Raw genomic sequence first — 13876 nt, forward strand, 5'->3', positions numbered from 1 at the left:
AGGCTGATTTTCATAACTTTTAGGCTTTATAAGTGACAATATTGTAAGAGAACAATATAACTCAATTGGTGGATTTTAAGTTATTTAGGTTAAGCGTTTTAAGACCTCATAAGAGGTTTGACTCTGAGTGGAGTCAAGTCTTCGTGTTATTATATTAAAGCGCTTTAATCAAGGGCTTCAGCGCTCCAAGGATATATATACAATCCTGAGATATAATTAATTTGATTGATTTAATAAAAGGGCTTGCAGTAGTCAACTTATTGCTTGATTCCAATTGTATTTAAACTTATCGAGTGTGGATTCATTTGGTAATTTAATTCATGTGGTTGGAACTTTAAATTCATTTGGTTGACTAAGAGAAAGGGCAAATCAATCGCTGCTGGATTCTTATTATATATCAATTTAATTGGTGATTAGATTCATTTGGTTGATTTAAGTCTTTTGGTTGGTTAATTTACCTCATCGCCTTAGTGGCTTGTTTAGAAATAGTATATATTATTGCATGCCAATTTAATTGCTTAATTCCGTTTAAATTAATTGGAAGTTGATTCATTTGGTCAACTCTTTTATTTAGTGGTTACTTTAAATTTACTTGCTGCCTCCTGCCTAAAGCGCCCCACCCTTCTTTTAGAAAACATTAAAGCTGCATTAACTGATTTAATTACAGTGCTTGGGTTATTTAGAAGCCATCATATTATTGCAAGTCAATTTATTTGTTTAATTCCGTTAAATTAATTGGAAGTTGGTTCATTTGGCCAACTCATTTTATTGGGTGGTTACTTTAAATTTATTTGGTTGATCAGGAGCAAGGGCACTTACTGCCCCCTGCCTACAGCGCCCACACCTTCTTAAAAAAGCGGCTGAACGCATTATAAAAAATAAGTAAATAAATAATAATATTCAAAATAAAATAGAACGAAAATAAAACTTTACGTATATCAATTACAACAATAATTTTAAACACATAGCTATTCTAACTGGGGTGCTCTGCTTACTGCAGGCTTCTGATTCCTACTTTTAAAACAGCGCTAATCTGAATTGCAATTGATAAATAATTAAATAATTTGAAGCATAAATAAATAAATAATTCTGAAGCATAAAGTAATAAATAAATAATTCATAAATAACTTGTTAAACTAAGTTCAGCTACTTTTCCTGTCTGCTTTGCTGGTATTTGCATCCTCTCTCCATTTAGACCAGTAATTTTGACACCAGCTGGAGTTTTACTGGTGTGCACAATATTGAACGGGATTGGTAGGGTGTACTAATTATCTTTCCATTAAAGTCTTGCCAGTGCAGACAGTACTGAACTACGCGCATTAGCTGAGCTAAGTGGCTGGTGTTCCATTGATCAAGGTAAGCAAGAGTCTAGATCGTATTATGTCTGGCCAAGGAAACCAAGTAAATTCCACCGCATCCGGGGGGCCTCAGGGGAATCAGGAGGAGCCCCAACCCTTTGTAATCCCAAGTAACCCTCAAGCCTTGGCAGAGTTTTTCACGGCTTTTCAGGATTTCTATAGGCACAGGTCGTCAGGACAAGGGGCAGCAACACCGGCAGCACCAGTGGCAGGGGCACCACTGGCACCAGTGCCAGCACCACCGGCACCAGCGGTGGCGGTATCTGTACCAGAGGTACCAAGAGCATTCACACAGGACTTCATCCCGGATACACAACTCAATGAGGTGCAACTTCCCGGCACTTCTGCAGCCACTGTGGCAGCGCTGAGAGCAGCCAAGGAGTCAACACCGCGGCCTAAAAGGAATACCCGAGCACAGTCGGCCGCCCCGGGCAAGGCAAAAGGGGGCCAGAGGGGTGGAAAAAAGGGTAAGGCTTGCGTTCATTGTCCTGGGGCTACTAACCTGCAAAAGGATCCAGGTGTTCCAAGTCTCTTTCAGAACCCGCCACCGCAGGCGGCACCAGTCGAGGTTGCCTCAAGTTCCTCTTCCGATGAGGAAGCCCAGGGGCCGCGAGCTGCACAGGCAATCACCGTACCGGATCAAGCCATGCCAGAGGGCCAGCCAGGGAAGAGGAAGGAGAAGAGAAAACACGCCTCAAAGAAGAGTAAGAAGAGCAGGCATTCGGACTCAGAGCATGATTCAGGTACCTCCTCTTCTTCCGATTCGGATAGCGATGCTCCTAGGGAGGAATACTGGGGCCACGGGGAGGATTCTGTGGGTCTTCCTTTATGGGTGCATGAGAGAAGGGCCAACTCCTACAGAAAATCCTTTAACGGGACCCTCGAATGGAAGGATGGTGCATTAGTTCAGGATGTCAAAACATCCACTAATCTGTCTACGGATGTCATTGTAGGCACTCATTTATCGGAGAGAAAGAGAAATAAGATCCTCAATGGGGACTTTGTAGATATATTTAGACTGTTACCTCCAGCAAAGCTAACGGGAAAGGGGGAGAAGAGGCGCACGTATGGTAAACGCAGGTACAGAACACCTAGAGCCGAGCGAACTTTTGAGAATTGGCTGGACGGGTTCCAGGTGTTTATGGGTGTCGTTAGTGCTGCTTATCCAAAGAGGGCGATGCACCTGATTGCGTACCTCGCCCATGTTAGGAGGGCACGCGATTTAGCGGGAGATATGGCTGCTCTAAATTATGATGAAGATTTCCGCAGAAATGCGTCACTTTTGTCGTCCACGCGCTGGGATCTGAGGGACCTAAATTTTTGGTCAGAGCACGTGGGTCCCTTCGTGGAGAAGAAGCACCAGGAGTCGTCAAAATCTTGGAAGACCGCTGCGAAGCAGAGGCGACTGTGTTGGGAGTACAACAAGGGGGTTTGTGCACGGGCTGTCTGTAAGTACAGCCACGAGTGCGAAAAATGTCTTGGTAACCACCCAGCCACTGCCTGCATTAAAGGGAGGCAGCCCTTTCGGGGTGGGAGAGGTGCCTACAATCAGGGACCTAGAGGTGGCCACGGAGCGCCATTTGGACCCCAGGGAAGCAGGCAGTAATTTCAGTCTGGGCCTAGCCTGGTCACCCATCAAGTTGGCCCCGTTAAAAAACCTTTTAGACCATTACCCTAACAGGACTGCAGCAGAGTATTTATGGGAAGGCTTTAGTACCGGTTTCAGGATTCCAGTAGCCTTTCCCCCCAATTCAGGTGATCCTCCAAACCAAAAATCCGTGAGGGAGATGCCCGAGGTTGCCCAAAGGAAAATTAGTAAGGAAATTAAAGCAGGAAGGGTAGCCGGCCCCTTCCTAGTCCCTCCAATTGAAGGCCTCCATATATCCCCGCTAGGCATAGTCCCCAAAAAAGCACCCGGTGAGTATCGCATGATTCACAACCTTTCCTACCCAAAGGGGGGGTCCGTCAATGATGCGATACCGCAGGAACTCTGCACAGTAAGATATGCCACGTTTGACCAAGCGGTACAGCTCATACGCAAGTTCGGCAGGGGGGCGTTGCTGGCAAAATGTGACATTGAGTCAGCCTTTAGACTCCTGCCAGTTCATCCAGAAGATTTCCGATGGCTTGGCTTCAAATTTGAAGGGGCGTATTTTGTGGACAAGGCAATGCCCATGGGCTGCTCTGTGGCATGCGCAGCCTTTGAGGCATTCAGCACCTTCCTGGACTGGGCGCTTCGCTTTAGAACCGGCGCTGAGGGCGTGTCGCACTACCTGGACGACTTTATCCTCGTGGCTGATAGCAGGCTTAAGTGCTCAGAGCTCCTTGAAGCCTTTACATCATTAGCGGGGGAACTGGGGGTTCCTCTAGCCGCCGACAAAACGGAGGGTCCGGCTACGATAATGGTTTACTTAGGTATCGAGCTGGACACTGTCGCTCAGACCTCAAAACTTCCCAGGGAAAAACTCGTCGCGCTTGGTGACCTTATTCGGCAGCTGCTCCCCCTTAGAAAAGTTACACTCAGGCAAATCCAGTCACTGTTAGGACACTTAAATTTTGCTTGCCGCGTGGTTTCCCCTGGCCGCCCATTCTGCGGCCGCCTCGCAAAGTTGTCAGCGGGACTGCGTTCCCCTCATCATAGGGTTCGGCTATCCAAGGAAGTGAAGTCCGACCTGGAAGTCTGGTTGAAGTTCTTGCAGAACTACAACGGCATTTCCCTGTGGCAGGACAACTTGTCGCTGCAGGTTGACTTCCAGGTCCATTCGGATGCTTCTGGCTCTCTGGGGTTTGGCGTTTACTTTAGGGGCCAATGGTGCGCTCAGCGCTGGCCCGCCGCCTGGCAAGGGGGCCCCATTACCAGAGACTTAACCTTCCTGGAATTCTTTCCGATTGTAGTGGCGGTGCACTTGTGGCCTGAAACCTTTAGTAACCATAGGGTATGCTTCCACACTGACAACCAGGCCGTAGTGGCGGTACTTTCCAGGCAGGTCGCACGGTCACCAAGGGTAGGCGTCCTCCTGCGTTCCTTCGTTCTCCGGTGTTTAGAGCTCAACATACACTTCTCTGCAAAATTTGTGCCTGGTGTAAATAATGACATTGCAGACGCCCTATCTCGCTTTCAGATGGACCGCTTCCGCTCGTTAGCACCGGATGCAGAGCTGCTGCCTCAGCCGTTCCCGGAACATCTGTGGAGTCTCGGGGACCAGAGGCGTGGGGACCAGAGTCCTGGGAGCCAGAAGTGATTCAGGGAGTAATGGCCTCATTGGCACCTTCCACTTTGAGATCGTATAAGAAGGCGTGGTCGGATTTTTTAAAATTCCGCAACAAAACCCCCGCCATCAGAAACAATGCCCCTCCCGTCAAGCCTGAGGTGCTATCTTACCTAGTTTACCTGAGACGCTTGGGCCGCGCCCCTAGAACCCTCAACCTTCAAGCCGCAGCTATTTCATTCTTTTGCAAGGCGGTATTTTCCACAGATCCTTGTGACGATTTCGTTATACGAAGGACGTTAGAGGGTTGGCGCAGGCTACAGCCCCCAAACTGCGATATGAGAAGGCCAATATCTTTCGACATCCTTTCCCAAATCCATAAAAAATTGCGAACAGTATGCTGGTCAAAGTATGAGGCGCGCTTATTTTCAGCGGCTTACTCCATTGCCTTTTTTGGAGCTCTGCGCGTGGGTGAGGTAGTTTATGAAGTGGGTCGGCACGGGTTCTCCCGGGGCTTGCTTTTAAGCGATGTTACCCTGTCACGGGAGGACCTGGTAATACGGATACGCAGCTCTAAAACAGACCAGTACGGGAGGGGGGCTCTTGTTCAGCTTATGGCCACCGATAGTCCTGGCCCATGTCCAGTTAAAGACACAAGGCGCTTCCTATCCCTGAGGGCCAACTCGGCAGGGCCTCTATTGATCCACGCAGATGGTTTACCTTTGACGCATCACCAGTTCACTCGGGTCATGCGTTTAGCACTGGCAGCATGCGGCATCCCCGCAGCAGATTTTGCATCACACTCTTTCAGGATAGGAGCAGCCACCACGGCAATGCACCTGGGTCTGACGACTGAAAGGATTAGGGACTTAGGTCGCTGGAAATCTGACGCGTACAAGCGCTATTTGAGAAAGAATTTGTGACGGTGACTGACCATGGCCTGTCTTTTCGATTTCCTACAGGTGATATGGGGGTGCGCGTCTGGATTGTCGGGCACAGTATTGTGCATTGGGCCAGGGTACGCGCCATCCATTCCGGTCTCGGGCCGCGCTTGGGCTTGCCACCTGACGTCACCATTTCCTGGGTCTCCCGGAGGGGAATGCGCTGGGCCGAGATGCTGCCCGCAATTAAGTCCAGAGCAGCAGTGGAGGGCCCCCCAGACGCTTTACTGATACAATTGGGGGAAAATGACCTAGCCTACAGGAAGGCAGTGGATTTGCAGTGGCACATTTTTAGCGACTTCGAGGAGCTGAAGGTCGCTTACCCAAATGTCACAATTATTTGGGCCTCGCTGATGGAGAGGCGGGTTTGGAGAGACTGCAGGTGCCCGATAGCTATGAATAGGGCTAGGAAAGCCTTGGATCGGGCGGTGGTGCGTAGAGTGGCAGCCCTGGGTGGGAGGCTCATTGGCCACCCGGGCATTCGCTTCAGTCAGGAGGCCCTCTACCGGTATGATGGCGTGCATCTTTCGGATGCTGGTAACGATGTTTGGCTGATGGATATTGCAAAGGGAATAAGGGATTGGATTCAGGCATGAGAGTATTGGCGGCGAGCGACTGCTCGGTGGCGGTAGGCATTGGTAAGAAGGGGTTAAGAGGATGTGTGGGGGGGGAGGAACGCCATCACCTCCCCCCAGTGAACGAAGGGTGGTCCATTAAAGGACTCCGGGGGGCGTGGCCCTGTCCGAAGCCTATGGAGGTGTGGGCCAAAGGCACGCCCCAGAGCGGTGACCCGGGGGAGCTCCTAGTCGACGTGCCTCGGCGGGAGACTCCCCCGATTAGTGTTAACCCTTCCCCGTGTCTCCAGCAAATGGGCTGGAGCCGGATAGTCGATAGGACCAATGCCTAAGCCAATGCCTCTCATTCCTGAATTCAATAAAGTTGTGGCCTAATTCGCCCAATTAACCTTAATTATGGTGTCTCGTGTGTTTATTTATCTTGGTGGGGGGCGGGAACTCGCCACGCAAAGGATTTGGTCAGTTTAGGAATCAAAATGGTTCCAGGTTGGTCTTCCTGCGTTGATCTATGTATGTGCAGTTATGAACATTACCATATATCTAAGACCATAAAATTCCCATCACAGTGACACCAAGGATGTTGACGGGTATTTAAAATTCTGCCGATCAGAAGGTCGGCGGTTCGAATCCCCATGACGGGGTGAGCTCCTGTTGTTCAGTCCCAGCTCCTGTCAACCTAGCAGTTAGAAAGCACATCAAAGTGCAAGTAGATAAATAGGTACTTCTCTGGCAGGAGAGGGGAGACTGCCCGCTGGGGAGCGGGCGGGCTGGCGAGGCCCCCTAGATTTAGAGGCCCTAGGCTTCAGCTTACTTAACCTATACAGTACATAAATCCAGCACTGCTTGTGGATATCTATTAAGCTGAATGTCAGGAAGCTGAAGGGTCAGGACAGATAAAAGAAAGGACTTTTCTACGGAACTCCCTCCCACAAGGAGACAGTGATGGCCACCAACCTAGATGGCTTTAAAAGAGAAATAGGCAAATCAATGTAAAGTTGTAGCTCCATTCTTACAGGTGTGCGCCTGATGTATCGTGTGTTCTTTATATTTTGTTGGAAGCCACCCAGAGTGGCTGGGGCAACCCAGTCAGATGGGTGGGGTATGTAATAAATTATTATTATTATTAGGTTGAACTTCACCAAGAAGTGAAAAGTGGTCAGCTCCTCTTTTGATACATCTTTGTCCAGGATTCCCAGAATTCGATCTCCCTTCAGTCTCTTCAAGAAGAGCCTGTCAGATCAGGCCAAGGGCCCATCCAAGGTCAGCATCCTGTTCTCACAATGGACCAGATAATACCCCCACGGGAAACCTGCAAGCAGGACCAGAGCACAAGAGCAGCACTTTCTCAACCTCTTCCCAGCAAATGGTATTCAGAAGTACAATGCCTCCATCAGTGGAGGTGGAACATAACCTTTGGGGGCCAGCTGTGCCCCATAAATGTGCCCGGTCACCTTGTAAAGCCGTCCAGGTTGATAGCCATCACTTCATATCAAGTGGTCCTGAGTTCCATAGTTTTAACTACACGATTTGTGGAGAATTTTTATTTTCTTTCTTTCTTTCTTTCTTTTGCCTGCCCCAAATATTAATCTGAATATTGCCAGAAGCGATTCACACTGCAGTACAGTGGTACCTCGGGTTAAGAACTTAATTTGTTCTGGAGGTCTGTTCTTAACCTGAAACTGTTCTTAACCTGAGGTACCACTTTAGCTAATGGGGCCTCCGCTGCTGCTGCGTGGTTTCTTTTCTCATCCTGAAGCAAAGTTCTTAACCCGAGGTACTATTTCTGGGTTAGTGGAGTCTGTAACCTGAAGCATCTGTAACCTGAAGCATCTGTAACCCGAGGTACCACTGTATTCTTTACATTCAGGGAGCGCCAAAGCAATGACTTATGATATACAAACAGAACCTTTGTCAGTTTCATCACACCTGGAGGGTGTGATCTGGCTCCCTTGTTTGAGCTGTCACAAATCGGTCCTATGATACCTGGACTGGGGAAATGTTTACACCTGTGGCACATCCTATGTGGCATCAGTGCGGTGGCCTTGACTGTAGGCTGCTTGAACTTGAAAGCACCTCTGAGCATGTACAGAGGGCCATATGTTATTTAGCAAACCAAGCCACCAGTGCTTCAGGAGTTTGGAGGAGTCCAGCTAAGGGCATCTGGTTTTCAATAATCCCTGAGACCTGCTAACACCTCTTTTTTTTTACAATTTAACCAAGTGGACTCAGTGTGGCTGAAACAGGACTAATTATGGTAGTATCATGGGCCGGAGCTTCCTCCCTCTTGACTTAACCATTTCTTACCTCCAATCTTATTATCGTCAGGCAAACAAGCATGGGGAATTTTGCCTGAGTTTCAGAGGGTTGAACCTGTGAGGTTCTTTTCTGGCGATTCACAATCAGTTCTCCTTGGCTGGTGCAAGGCGATTGATCCAATTATTTCAATTACTTGCCTATAGCTCCTCCATCGATCACCTACAACAGGAACGCTTTATTGAAACTCAGCCAGCGTGCTGTTCCAAAGAGATCTGTTTCCCTTAAAGCACATGCTAAGCCTCCCAAGTGGATGCTGTATCTTCCCGATTGTCACTATGGGTCATTTACAGAGTCAAAGGTATTAAAGGCTTTCATAATTCACTTCCCCAAGCTGGCCAGCACAGCATTGAAGGTGCAGACCAAAGCCTTGTCTGCGAGCCATTTGTAACATCCTAATCAGTGATTAACTTCCCGGCAGAGAGATGCTGTCATGTGCCATATACGCTGTAAGCCCCGCTCTTAAATTATATGCAGTAATGTTGCCCCAGGTTTAAATCTGGGAGCCAGTGTGGTGTAGTGCTTAGAGTGTCAGACTAAGACCTGAGAGACCAGGGTTCGAATCCCCTCCTGGCTATGAAGCTCACTGGGGTAACCTGGGGCCATTTGCTGCTTCTCTCAGCCCAACCTACCTTGCATGACTGTTGTAGCGATAATAATAATAATAATAATAATAATAATAATAATAATAAATTATTTATACCCCGCCCTCCCCAGCCAAGACCGGGCTCAGGGCAGCTAACAACCAATAATAAAAACAAGTTGATTAAGATACAATTTAAAAAACAAGATTAAAATACAACATTAAATCATTAGAATGCAGCCTCTTCGCAGGAGGAGAAAGGAAAAAGAAAGAGGGGGAGGGAATCAAACTGATTCTAAGCCAAAGGCCAGGTGGAACAACTCTGTCTTACAGGCCCTGCGGAAAGAAATCAGATCCTGCAGGGCCCTGGTCTCATGAGACAGAGCGTTCCACCAGGCCGGAGCCAGTGTTGAGAAGGCCCTGGCTCTGGTTGAGGCTAATTAATTTCCTTAGGGCCCGGGACCTCTAGGGTGTTGCTATTTATGGACCTTAAGGTCCTCCATGGGGCATACCGGGAGAGGAGGTCCCGTAGGTCCACATCAGTCGCCTTGCACCAGCCATGGAGAACTGATTGCGATGACCATGTACGTCACCCTGAGCTCTTTGGAGAAAGAGGTGAGATACAAATGCAATGAAATCAATCAGTTCTCAGCATCTCCAAGCAGGGCTGGGAATATCCCTGCCTGTAACCCTGGAGAGCTGCTGCCAGTCTGTGTAGGTAATACTGAGCTAGATGGACCAATAGGTCTGACTCAGTGGAAGGCCGCTCCCTGTGTTTTTAATGTAGTTAAACATTTGCTGCTCAATTACTCAGATGCACCTTTTAAAATCAATTCATCTTATCCATTAAGTGTCGTAGCCCTGCTATGATGCCCCATACCAAAGAATGCTGAGGGCTTTTTAAAAAAATTAAACAAAATTGTTCCTTTTTTATTTATTCACTTGCTTATGTTTCCAGACTTCGTCTTCTCCGACGGATCTCAAGTCTCTGTGCCTGGCTCTCATCCAAATATAATATATCAAGCGTTACTACCGAGCAAGCTCTGTCTGGACCAAAACAATTTGATTTTGCAGAGAGAGAAAAATGACTTTGGACTTTATGCATGAGAAGCAGAAGCACGTATGGGTCTCAGGACATCAACATTTGATTGTTAGCCAAGGGGAAAGCTTTAATATGGGGGTAATATGGAGGTAAAGGGACCCCTGACCATTAGGTCCAGTCGTGACCAACTCTGGGGTTGCGGCGCTCATCTCGCTTTATTGGCCGAGGGAGCCGGCGTACAGCTTCCGGGTCATGTGGCCAGCATGACTAAGCCGCTTCTGGTGAACCAGAAGCGTGCACGGAAACGCCGTTTACCTTCCCGCCAGAGCAGTACCTATTTATCTACTTGAACTTTGACGTGCTTTTGAACTGCTAGGTTGGCAGGAGCAGGGACCGAGCAACAGGAGCTCACCCCGTCGCGGGGATTCGAACCGTGACCTTCTGATCAGCAAGTCCTAGTCTCTGTGGTTTAATATGGGGGTGCAGAGCCTTTTTTCAGCCGGGGGCCGCAGTCTTTTGTGGACAATCTTCTGGGGGCCACATGCCAGTGGTAGGCGGGGCCACAAGCAACAGTGGGTGGAGCAATCAATGTTGACTTTGCCTTTGGTACAGTGGGCTAGTTTCTACACAAACACATGCATGCACACACAACACTCTCTATCCTTCAAGCAAGAGGCACAATCAGAGTTCAAGGACACCGTCCAATGAAGCAGAACATCCAAGCAGGGTGCAGGAGGGGATGTGGCCTGGGGAGAGTCCCAGGGCCAGACAGAGAGGCTTGGTGGGTCATGTTGTGCCCCTAGGTTTGATGGTCCCCACCTCTGGTTTTTGGTACAAAGCAGGATCAGTGAGAGGTGTGGCCTGAGGGGCGTTCAGAGGGCCAAATAAAGAGGGATAGAGGGCCACATTTGGTCCCTGCACCTGAGGTCCAGATCCTCAAAGTGCCCCTATTTTCCAGGGACAGTACTGGATTTACAGAATCTGTCTGAATTGATCCCGGAATGACCCTCTTTTCCCTAGGACGTCCCCATTTTCATCGGAGAAAAGTTGGAGGGTAGGGAGTTATGGAACTCCTGAGCCAAGGAGATAAGTAACCAAAGGAAGCCCTGTTTTATTATGGTTTTTAATGTATGTTGAAAGCTACCTAGAGTGGCTGGGGCAACCCAGTCAGATGGACAGGGTACAAATAATGAAATTATTATTATTATTATTAATATTATTATTAGTGCTTTTTTCTAAAAAAATGTTTAGGGGTATTCTTTTCCTACTCATATTGAAATACTACCCCTCAAAGAGGTCAAACTTAGATTCACAAAATGTTTAGGGGTATGTGTACCCCTGCGTACCCCCAGAAAAAAAACCATTGATTATTATTATTATTCTGGAATAGGATGTCCCTGTTTTCATCAGAGAAATTTTGGAGGGTATGTAGGTCTCCCACCCCGGTTTAGTTGATTTTATTAACTAAATGGGGCCACACGGGGAGGCCTAGTGGCCTTGGTCAGTCCTGCAGATCAGAGCCTAGCTAGTCCTATGGGTCAGAGCCAGAGGCCAGTTAGCCTATGGGTCAGAGGCCTAGCTAGTCTAGCATCCCAGAGATTCCCCACCACTGGGATGGCAGCTTCAGACTAGCAGAGTTTAGTTTCAGGTGGCAGCTCAGATTCTCCAGAGGCGCCTGAGGGTTCTGTGAAGGGGCACCGATCTCTTCAGAATCAGGCTCTTCCCTGAGGCGCTCATTGTGTTTCTTTGGCCAATCCCTCAATGTGGGTCACCTTCCTTAAGAATAGAGATAATTCACTTTCTTCAGGAAGTTTGCCAAGAGCAATTGAAATTCTCCTTTCCCTGAGAATAGAAAAAGAATTAAGCCCAAGAGTGGATTTGTCAATGTCAGACTTCATTTTCTGCACCCAGACATCCTTTCGCTCCCGTTTAAATTGAAATGCAATTGCTGGACCTGACTCCTTTTTCTGTTTTCCTTCTCCTGTCTCCAGCTCAATGACTGCGTGTCCTCATTTTCGTGTTTTTGTCTTGAACATTTCAATCCGCAGGAAGCCAGAAAATGTATTTATTGGTGGCTCTTTAATAAATACATATTTAAGTTGCTAGACATTTTTAAAGGATTCAAATGAGACGATTTACAAATATGTATATAAATCTTGGGAAACCTGTATACAAGTCTTGGGATAAGCCTTGATTAAAAATTCATTTCCAGAGGATTACTCGAATCGAGTTGTTTATTTGGGATTGCTATATTATGTTTTGAATTAGATTACCAGTAAGCTACACTCGGGGGCCTTTGCTATGTATTTCTGTTATAATTATTGAATTATTTGCTTGCCTCCTGATTTGCCGGTATTTTGCTGGAGGTATTCAGTCTCACACTAGACCTTTAGGTTTGCAAAAGTAAGGTGGATCAAAAGGCTCTGTCACCCTCGAGCAGCAAATCCTCTTCTTCTTTTCAGATAAATTTATTGATTTTAACAAGGTAGACAAAAAGAAAATCGATTACACTGGCGCAGCACAGTGCAATACACTGCAAACTCTGCAATACCCTTCCACACGCTGCTCACGAAGCAGAAAATAGTGGCAAGTTTTAAACTAGAGCTTGCTGATCAGAAGGTCGGTGGTTCGAATCCCCGTGACGGGGTGAGCTCCTGTTGCTCAGTCCCTGCTCCTGCCAACCTAGCAGTTCAAAAGCACGCCAGTGCAAGTAGATAAATAGGTACCGCTTCGGTGGGAAGGTAAACGGCATTTCGGTGCACTGCTCTGGTTCGCCAGAAGCGGCTTAGTCATGCTGGCCACATGACCCGGAAGCTGTACGCCAGCTCCCTCGGCCAATAAAACAAGATGAGCACCGCAACTACAGAGTCGTCTGCGACTGGACCTAACAGTCAGAGGTCCCTTTACCTTTACCTTTAAAGACCCATATATTTAAGCAGGCATTGTTGGGCTAATAAGATTAATCACACTATTCTGTTTTGTTATTTATTGATATTTAACTCAATGTTTCATCAATGGCTTCTCTGTTTTTACCGATGTATTCCTTTGTATTTGTTTTAGTTGCATTTTTCATTCTCTTTTAAAAAATACCTTTTTGTGTTTTATGTAAACTGCTTACGGGTGTTATAGAAATTCTAAGGTCTCAAATATAGAATAAATGTTGTTAATTGCACAAGGTAAACACACACACATAAGTATATACGTCACATGTCTAAAATAGTACTGGAGAACAATCCAAAAGCAATCTTGGCTCTCCTAAAAACTAAATATTCCCTCTGCCTCCTTAATCCCCATTGTCTGAGAACAGGTAGGCAGCTAGCAATCAGGAAAAGTTCCTGAAGGGATTCCTTTCCTGTATCTTATGAACCTCCTTTGTATTGTCATTGTTTGCCCAGATGCTCTGCATTGAGGGATGTCTGACAGGCATCCTGATTGTCTTATGCTTATGTTTGTGTAAACTGTGTCTGGAACTATGTAAAACTTCCTAAATATTCAGGAATAGCACACCTTGGCCTGCCTGAGCCACAGCTACCCCACTTTGTGTGAGATGTAATTTCTGACTGTTTGTAGAGAGGATATCCTGCTTCTCCACGCCAAAATGCAAACGCTTCAAAGAGATGTTTCTTCTGGGCTCTGGGTCTCTCTTGCCTCCTTGCTAGGAGGGGAGGGAGCTCTGTTGCAACAGAAAAATAAAGATCTGCCTTGCTTTCACTGCCTCCTGCCTCCATCCATTCATCTCTGACGGATCATGGACTTAGGGGATTCAGTCCCTTGGGGAGTTGGGCAGCAAAAGCCAACCACCCCCGTTTTCTATATCGGGGTTTCGCGTATTAAACAATATATAAATACTGATGA

General features: G+C 47.3%; 1 protein-coding gene across 2 annotated transcripts; it reads left to right on the forward strand.

Moving 5' to 3' along the window:
* Window positions 1-1127: 1127 nt before the first annotated feature.
* LOC310751614 (uncharacterized protein) lies at window positions 1128-6477 on the forward strand. 2 transcript variants are annotated; one of them, XM_083590924.1, is made up of 2 exons: window positions 1128-4608; window positions 5530-6477. In XM_083590924.1, exon 1 carries the CDS (start codon window positions 3146-3148, stop codon window positions 4598-4600), a length of 1455 nt encoding a protein of 484 aa, XP_083447050.1. In that variant the 5' UTR covers window positions 1128-3145; the 3' UTR covers window positions 4601-4608; window positions 5530-6477. Both variants share the same exon structure in this region; 1 of them encodes a protein (XP_083447050.1).
* The last annotated feature ends 7399 nt before the right edge of the window (window positions 6478-13876 follow it).

The sequence above is a fragment of the Podarcis filfolensis genome, assembly GCF_964270895.1.
Source record: "Podarcis filfolensis genome assembly, chromosome: 16".
Lineage (NCBI taxonomy): Eukaryota > Metazoa > Chordata > Lepidosauria > Squamata > Lacertidae > Podarcis > Podarcis filfolensis.

Bases quoted from the DNA above. Each gene is read 5' to 3' on its own strand.
- LOC310751614 (XM_083590924.1), top strand. From the start codon at position 3,146: ATGCCCGAGGTTGCCCAAAGGAAAATTAGTAAGGAAATTAAAGCAGGA.